Raw genomic sequence first — 9,898 nt, forward strand, 5'->3', positions numbered from 1 at the left:
TCCCTGGTTTATGTAAAATCCAGTAGATGCACATCAGGTTAACGTTACACTGAGGAGAAACGTGAACTGACATGCATGTTTTCCGTGTGCTGCTGTTCTATTGCACAGAGCAGAGGTATGACATGTGTATTAGATAGCTATGAGCATGGGTGATAACATCATCAACTAACAATAACATTTTTCTCCACGCAGGCTGAAAGCTTTTAAACGAATGTGACATAACTTAACTGAAAATTGTGGACCAGGAAAGAGTGATCTGCTTCTAAAGCTGACAACCACGAGTGTTTCTAGAACAAACCCTACTGAAATAAAAAAAAAGAAAAGAATATGGGTAGGAATAGGATAAGATGAGATGACAGCAATGTGTTTTGACTTCCTCACCAGGCCTTGGCGAATACAGGGAGAGACACCCAATATATCCTAAAGGATAAATTCACCCAAAAGTGAAAATTCAGTCACATCTACTAGTAATCTACCCCCATGCAGATGCAAAGTCGGGTGAGGTTTTTGTAGTCCACAAAACATTTCTGGAGCTTCACAGCAAAACAGCATTCTCCTGAACAACTAAAGCTTACGTTTCTTTTGGTTGTTTTTTAACGTTTTAAAACAAGTCCCTATTTACTTCAGCTGTTTAGGAGAATGCAGCAAGACAGTTTTGCTGTGAATTTCTGTGGACTACAACACTTCACCCGACTTTTCATCAGCATCGGGTTAATAGATATTGAAATAATTTTGTTTTTTTGGGTAAACTCATCCTTTAAGTCAAGGGATTTCTTTGCAAAAACTCAGATTGCTTTTCAAATTAAAGAAGTTGCTGTTTGGACTGCAGACATACCACCCACACTATATTTTCCATAAGATAATACCTGTTTTTATAATTCTATAGAAAGTACCTCTCCCAAAAGTCAGGAATGTGTTACATAATCAGACAGTTTTCTCAATAACAACAACACAGAGATGCCTGGAATGAAGTTGTTATGTAAAGCTTGTAGCTCTCGATGTTAAAGGTTAAAAGTGTGTGTGACTTTTTCTTTACTAGTGGTGACAGTTTTCCAATACAAGTGACCTTAAACAGAATTAAATTAACAGTCCAGGTAAGATTTAATTGTTGGAAAATGAGGTATCAGGAAGTGGTGGGATACAGAGAATAGTGTTATGTGAATTGAACCCCTCTCCGTGTGTTAGGCGCAGGTCCTGAACAAAGCACGAGTTCAGACTGACAGGCCCTTAAAGTGCACCTGGGCTGGGCTCTTTAAACACAGTACAGCTTGACATGTGGAAACCTACTGGCTCACAGCACTGTATCAGTTTATTATAGTCTGATAAGGGAGGAAAAAAATCAAGTTTATTTGGACACAGGCCTCTACTTCAATCTGTGTGTTTGTGAACCATTTTTAAAAGCAGATTGGCTAATCATTAACACAGCATGTTTACTATTTTAAAGCCAGTTCCATACAAGCAAAACTAGAATAAATGTCAGTGATCCGGGTCTTAAGGTGACCAAATTAGAGGATAAAGTTTTACCCCAAAGCTTAATCATTAAATATTAAGCATTAAGCATTTATAGCACACTTTAGTTTTGTACAGTAGCAAATGGTTCCATTTCTACACAGCTTCTCCTGTTTCATTCATGGGGAGTCTCATTGCAACAGGACTGAGACTCTTTGTAGTAGTTTAATAAAAAAAAAAGCAACTTTGCTCACAAACACATTGTGAATACAGCAGTTTCTTGGTCCCCATGTTTTTTTCAGCATTGGAACGAATTGTTCAGACTCAGTAGTGTCTCGCAACAGTGCTGTGGTATTGAGTAATGCAATAAAAGCCACCTTGGTTGAAAACACGTTATCAGCAGTTTTTAGGTGTCACCGTGGTGTATTTATGAGGTAAAACAAGTTCAGCTCTATAGGTCCAAAGTTGACTAATCACCATGTTCTATAGATTGCCTTTGTGTTTGTTGCTCGGTCAGCTTATAGAAAAAGACAAGACCAGAATTCATAAGTTATTTTAATGTTTGGCATTTGCAGTTCTGTGTTAGTGTTTTTAAAAGATGTTCTTTTTCATTTTTATGTTAATATTCCCAAGCGTAGTTAATGTTTACATAGGTGTATACTGTTTTTGTTAAATAAATGGAAAATTACAATTTCACAACTTTCACGCACACTGTGGAAATAACACACTTGGAACTTTTCACTTTTCAAATTTGAACTCAAATATGATGCAATTTATTATTATTTAGTCTCTTCAAATAACAAAAGTGCCAAGTCATTGTAGGTGTGCAGCTGCCACAATAAATCAATTAAACATTAAACCAATGGGATTACCATAGATTTAGGGGGGAAAAATGCAACCTCACCCTTTGCCTCACACGGCAGCTTAGCCACCGTCATGTGCCTCTTGATTGGCGGAAATGTGCACAGTGACGTTACGTCTGTCACGAGGTCGGTCCGGGGTATAAATACACGGAGCGACTCTGCTGCCATTTCACACCAGGGAAGAAACACAGAGGAGTTCTTGCTTCAACAGTGTTTGAACGGAACTTCTTCCTTCGTCCCTCTCGCCTGCATTCCGGACACGAAAAGCCTTCGATACTTGAACACTACTGAAGAAGAAAAAAGTCGCAGTAAAGCTATTTTTGTACCGTTTTGTTAAGAAAAAGCACAAGAAACGCCAGCCAAAATGGAGTCCCAAGTGCGCCAGAACTACCACCGCGACTGCGAGGGTGCAATTAACAGGATGGTCAACATGGAGCTGTTTGCCTCTTACACCTACACTTCCATGGTGAGAAACAATATTTTAATGTTTTGTTTTTTATAGCTTACATATGAATGCATGCAAATGTTATGCTTCTAGTGTTTGTTGTCGTGATAGTTTATCCTCTGTCCACATTATCTGACATTATTCATGTTAAAATGAATAATATGAAGTAAAGTTGTTGTGTATACATTCTTGGTGTATTACTGTTACTTAGCGCAGCATGTCAAGAGTAGCTAGTTGTTTCCTGGCTGTTTATCACTGACTGGCAGCCCTGACTAAAAAGTGCTGTGTCATGCTTACATGTGTTTACACCCCCTCATCTCCTCACTCAATGGTCACTAGTGTCCAAAGCTACTAGGAGTGACTATGACTCAATGTGGCTGGTCACTGTCTGGCAGCATAGCTACTGTTTGTCACAACCTCCTTTCTGTTTTTGGCCTGATAATGATGGGTGCTGTCTCCTAATAACTGCTTTTATCATCCCCACAGGCCTTTTACTTCTCCCGTGACGATGTGGCCCTTGGAGGCTTTTCTCATTTCTTCAAGGAGAACAGTGATGAGGAGAGGGAGCACGCTGAGAAGCTGCTGTCCTTCCAGAACAAGAGAGGAGGACGCATCTTCCTCCAGGATGTCAAGGTTGGTACTGACTTGAGAATTGGTCCTGTCTGGACATGTCTTACCAACACCCCATGTGTATAGTACAGATGGAATTGACTCTACCAGTTCTTAAATTCTATAAAAGTGGTACTTTTTATCGTTCAGCATCTGTATTATACTGATATTTATCTCGGCTCTTATTTTAGAAGGCGGTCTACTTGGCTGCGAATACATCATGCTTTCCTAAATCGGGCCTGAATCAAAACTTTTTCGTCTTTAATGAAATACCAGAGTTAATCCTCTGAGCTTGTAATGAGACAGAGGGTGATAAGTGGCAGTGGTGGTAGTAGTACTGGTGACTCATACTATTGTGCTCTGTGTACACAAGACTTAATATAATGAGTGTTCAGTCTGCTATAATTGAATGTTTCTCTTCCGTAGAAACCGGAGCGTGATGAGTGGGGGAGTGGGCTGGAGGCCATGCAGTGCGCCCTGCAGCTGGAGAAGAACGTCAACCAGGCTCTGCTGGACCTGCACAAGCTGGCCTCTGACCACACAGACCCTCATGTAAGTTGTTTCGAAGATTCTGTTAATGCTATAAAGGTGCTTTAGAGATACTTTATTTACCCTTTACCAAATCTAACATCTCTTCTTTGATCGTGTCCTCAGCTGTGTGACTTCCTGGAGAGCCACTACCTGAACGAGCAGGTGGAGGCCATCAAGAAGCTGGGCGACCACGTCACCAACCTCACCCGCATGGATGCCGCCAACAACAAGATGGCAGAGTACCTGTTTGACAAGCACACCCTGGGGAACAAGAGCTAAACACAAAGCCCCAGGAATGAGCCTGGTGTGAATATCCTAATGACACACAGGCTATTAATGAAAAACGCCTTCTGCTCCAGCTGTTCATTCACTGAGTTCAATGTTATGATGTAATCCGCTTGACCTTTGAAGTTGATAAATTCTCGTATGTTATGGTGGCGTCACTGTTTTTTAAATGTCATAGAAGGATGGATGTTAAGACTAGAGTCTGGACTGGGGTTGGCATTTTTCCCAGCATCCTTTGCTGCTTTCTCTGACTGCTGTCCCCCCCCCTTGTGACATTTCTAACACTTGTGGCAATGTTTCTGATCTGTTCCTAATCTGAATAAACATTTTGAGCTGGACTCTGGTGTCTGTCTGCATCTGTCACATGACCTGGTCATATTGACTTAAGGGTGTGGGGTAATGCTTACACAAGGAATCATAAATCGGCTTTGAATGGTGTACATTTGAAACTGAAAATTGGTCATATTAGAGCGCACATGTAAAATGAAATTCTTATCAGCTAAAAGGTTAATGTATCAAAGAATACCTTTCTTTTTGCCATAAACTGCTCATTAATAACAGCTCCTCATATCACCAAGCTATGCCATTTTTAAGTCACCAGACCCTCATTGACTGGTTTTCCACTTGTCCTGGAGGGTCAAACACTCAGCAGGACATGTGATGGTACTTTTTTCACCCAAGGATACATTTATTTAATTTTTTCCTTTACTGAATACACACAAGATTGCAAAAACACATCACCTGTTCATTGCTGACTGTCATTGTTCCAGACATTTAAGCTCTTAATCATCAGCCTTATGACAGGTTTTGAGAAGCCTGCATTGTCATCAAGCATACAATTGTTCTCAGCTGGTTATGTTCAGCTTGGACGGACTGTTATCAGCTAAGATCACCTCTCAATTTAACTGTGAGCAGTTTCTCTTGTTTATTTCAAAACGAGATTGAAACTTGGCTGCTTTGGATGCCTGATAGTTTTGGAAGATGTCCACAGATCTGGGGTAAAAGCAACCCCACAGTGTAGAAATCATTTTATGTGTAAAGGTCATGCATTCAAATGAAGTATCAAAAAATATCAAGTATGAAAGTTTAAAAAAAAAAAAGCAGAATGGCCAATTTCAGAATAATATTATTAATGCATTATGTTCATCAATTTAATGTTCAGTTGATAAAGGTGGTTCATCCCCCCTATGATTACTAAAGACTTATATTATCTTGACCTATTACAAAACATTATATGTTATTTTATATTATTATCACACTGATACAAAACACAGGTCAAAAATGAACCGGCCAAGTTTTTATTTTCTATAGATTTACAGTTGTAATGTCAGCATTCATTATCCAAGGTAGTTCTCAATTAACTTGTTTTAGATCATAACAATTCCTTATTTTCACTTTTTCTTATTTTATTTTATTTTTTAAAATAATTTCCTATGTAACTCATGATGTCACTTACACTGGGGATGCTGGGGACTTGTCCACACCACTTTTAAAATGTCTGATTTTGTCCCCATCACTTATTAGAAGCATCATTTTTAAAATAAATTCTCAAAAAATAGCTTGCAAAAGGAAATTTCAATAAACAAATGAGAACCCTTTGCACTTTATTAGCACCTGTTGTTGAAACTGACAGCCAACAACGTGTGCAGAAAATGTGTTGACCACAGGACTCGCCCAATAGACACTTTTCACATGGTCTCATGCTACAAGTCCGTTTTTTGGAGGCCCAAAACACATTTATTACTGATAACAGCACAAAAAGAGGAAACTGACAGCTGCAGGCAGACAGCAGCGTATCTCCCTCTTCTCTGCACCACAATGCAAGCAGGAGTGACAGCAGGTTAATATGGTTAATGAATGAATTCCCCAGATATCAGATTAGATCTGGTCTTCTAATTATTGACTTGACATGGTTATTATGACCCTGACCATTGATACCCTGACCCTGTATGACCCTGATTCCACAGTATACCTAACGAAAATCTCACTCTAAACTAAATTGAGGAATACATTTTTAACATAAAGAACAAATACAAACAACACAACAGAACACAACATCACTCTGGTCTCAAGTGAAACCAAAGCTAATCATACCGCTGCCAGTTCATTACAGTTTTTTTCAATTGCTAAGACACATCGGTCGAAACTGAAGCGGCATGTTCAAAACTCTTAACACAGTCTGCATTTCCATCTTGCAGCTCAGCTCAACAGTTAATCTCATGCCCAAAAGTGTGTCTCACCAACAAAACACCTTATACTTGTCTCAAGAGAAGCTCATTCAACAAAACACTAGCACATTGTCTCAATTTGGAAACACACACAATCACTCTTAACAAACGGAAAGACAAAATACTAACAACAAAGAACATTACATCACATACATCTTATATTTCAAGTTTAAATGATTTTTGTCAGGTAAATCAGTATTTTATATAGGATCTTTTGCACTTTAATGGTTCTAAATTATTGTATATGCTGTAATATATTGCACCAACACTGAATCAGGAATGCAGAGATTTATTCAAGAACATTTGGGCTTTTGCATAAGTACTTCAGGACCATACAAAAAATAAAGATTACGTAATGCAGAATGTCAGAATTCCAGGGGTAGAATACAAATTACAGTAAGAGATAAAACTAAACTCCCTCCTCTCCTGGCTGCTTTTCTCTCTCTACCAACTTCACCCACTGCTCTTTGATCCATACTTGCACAGGAAAAAGAATCAGAAGCCACTCCTTTTGTATATGCTTTCTAATGAGGCCAAACGCGGATCACCTGAATCAGTTTTCAGCTGAAAACTACCATCAGCTGTTTGGAATTGCATCTTCGTTTTATTTATTTTAATTGTCAATATTTTGATATAATTTTCAAAAGGTTTCAATGTGGCTGCAGCAGAAATTCCCCATGTTTTTTCCCCTACCATTCTGTTTTGAGCGTGTTTTTAACTGTTTTGAACAAAGTCTGTAAGCATTTGAAAAATTTGCTGTTAAAGCATAGTGTTTTGCAGGTGTGAACTAGTGAATGAGAAAAGACTTCATCCATTTCGGTGACTGTGGTCACTGAATGCACTTCGTCTGAAAGCAATGAAAAGGGAGACACAGTTTAGCCCACATGCATTTCTGTTTTGCAGACTGTGTTAAGAGTTTTGAACATGTCGCTTCATTTTCGACCAATGTGTCTTAGCAATTGAAAAAAACTGTAACATGGCCTCTGGGGAAGACAACACTCACTAGGTGGGAATTTCAACATTATTTTGTCTTTGAAGCAGAAAACATCAAAACATGACAATACACAGCAACTTATGTCTTTTCTCTTGCCTTTATTTGAATATTTGGTATTCAAGTATTCAAAAACGGAAAACAATCAAATAACATTACTTTAAAATTGTGATACTTATTAGGTTAGGATTAGGTTACTGACTACATTATGTAACTAGTAACTGTATCAGAATACATATTAAAGTAACTCTCCCAACCCTGTCCATGACATAATTGGAAGAAAAAGTTTTACTCATTCTAAAAAAAATCAAGTCTACATATTGTAAAAACAACATAAGTAATAAAATATGAAATAAACATCTAAAATAATTTAGTAATCAATAATCTGGGCAGTGCCCAAGCAGCTTGAATGGGCATGACACCTCTGAGCTAAAGCATTATAACCTTAAAGTGATAATAAAAATATAAAGTGACATCTCTGTTGATTAGTTGTGACAAAAATATTGACTGTATAAAATATGGGCAGAGCTTCATGGTCTGAAAAATGACTGGAGATGTGCCTTAAACCTGCATTCTTTCTAATGACCAGCAGGGGCGATGCCAAAAACAAACAGTGTATCAATTTTACAGATTCATTGATTCATATTAATCCACAAAACAGCAGAAGCAGCCAGTGTGGTTCATTCTTGTCTTTCTGTATACACAGTTACCTTACAACTTGTTTGATATCTGTTACAACACATCTGAAGCTGGTTCAGCTCAGGATCATATTCTAAATGAGGAAACAAAGTTCAGGTACACAGAGCTGTTCCTTGTCCTGCAATTAATCAAAAGTTGACATCCACAAACACAGTAAACTCCTCGCTGTCCATATATGTCCTTGTTCCCTCCCCTTCAGATGTTGTTTGAATCAGAGCTCAAACTAGTTTCATTTCCAAGGTAGTGAAACTTAGACAGTCGTTGCCACAGAGAGGTGAAATGGCGCAGAAAGGACTTCAGCTGGACCTGGAAACTATTTTGTGTTCGATCTGTCTGGATGTACTGACGGATCCGGTAACGATTCCCTGTGGACACAGCTACTGCATGAGCTGTGTTAAAAGCTCCTGGGATGAAGGCGATGGGAGGAAAATCCACAGCTGCCCTCAGTGTAGGCAGAGCTTCACTCCGACCCCTGTCCTACTGAAAAACACCGTGTTAGCAGTTCTGTGTCTTATTTGTGCTGATAAACTATCAGCCACCTACAAAGCAACGTTCAAGTATATTTTCAGTTGCTTGGGTTGATTTAGATATTAGGTGTTATAATGCACCATGGCCATCTGCTGGAGATGCTCAGTACTGCATTGTGAGATCATAACTCAGTCATTTCAGCCTTCCAGTCACTAAAATGTCACTAGATTTGGTTGTTAAAGACATGCTGAGGGAAAGAAGATGTGAGTTTCTGCTTTACACCACCCCAAAGAGTTCTTGAATCACTATTAACAGTTAATTACAACTTGAGAAATTATAAAATGCACAAAATAAGATTGAAACGCATTATTTCCTGCACTGACGACATTAACTTGGAAGACCTACAAAACACTCTTTCATAAACTGAGTGCATGATGAATAACTTGTACTGTGTCAGTCAGCCACAGATACTGAAATGTGTCCCCTCAGACAGAGCTGCCTTTTTCTCAGGGGTCATGACCTCTACACAAATCAAACAAGGCTGCGTTTCTAGTACCCATACTGCCACACTATTTAGTTAACCAGAAAAGTGTTTGATATGTCCGGATATGTAGTATGTCAAATGCAGTATGACAAAAATACCAGGATGTCTTGCAGCATCAGGTTGAATTTGGCATTGTACAAGCTAGCATGTTTCTGGTGATTTTGACCCACAATCCTTTGCGTAGCGGATGATATGTCACATTGACTGAGCTGCAGACAACAGTTGCTTCAGATCGCATGTTTTTTTATTTTTTTAATTAAAAGTTTTCAACAACGGCCTGTAACGGATGAAGAGCAGGAAAGAAACAGGGTCAAAGTTAAAGGGGGATGTTTTGATGAAGTAGTGTGTTCTAATTATATGCTTACTGCTCACAACAGTACATACATACAGGCAGCTGCAGGATGTACTAAAAGTAAAATGAAAGAAAATTGTAAATTCAAATGCAGCTCTAGTCTGTCAGGTAAAGGGTTCCCTGTGTGACTGACAGCTCTGATAGGTTGGTTTGCTTTCCAGGGTGCTGAATGCAACCATCACTGTCCAGGGTGCTAAAGCCTGCAGGGCAACTCAACTAAAGACACTGATATACTTTTGAACTACGTCCAACTACAGCCAACTTCTAAGAGCTCCAATCAGAGATGAGATTGTTCTGCCCCTTACAGGAGATTTCAGCTCATGTTCTTTTTGATTCATGTTTTTTTTCTGGAATATAAATGCAACAATCTTTACCACTAAACAGTTTAATGATATCCCTATTTGTATTTAAATAAGACAACAAATCAGCATCCC

The 9,898-nt window shown here is 38.7% G+C and overlaps 1 protein-coding gene across 1 annotated transcript; it reads left to right on the forward strand.

The window, feature by feature from the left end:
* The first annotated feature begins 2,467 nt into the window (after positions 1-2,467).
* Positions 2,468-4,520, forward strand: LOC311267576 (ferritin, middle subunit). Its single transcript, XM_084370714.1, has 4 exons — positions 2,468-2,778; positions 3,244-3,390; positions 3,793-3,918; positions 4,021-4,520. The coding sequence occupies exons 1-4, from the start codon at positions 2,677-2,679 to the stop codon at positions 4,174-4,176; spliced, it is 531 nt and encodes a 176-aa protein (XP_084226840.1). The 5' UTR covers positions 2,468-2,676; the 3' UTR covers positions 4,177-4,520.
* Positions 4,521-9,898: the final 5,378 nt, after the last annotated feature.

This window comes from Pagrus pagrus (assembly GCF_965226575.1).
Source record: "Pagrus pagrus genome assembly, chromosome: 13".
Taxonomy (NCBI): domain Eukaryota; kingdom Metazoa; phylum Chordata; class Actinopteri; order Spariformes; family Sparidae; genus Pagrus; species Pagrus pagrus.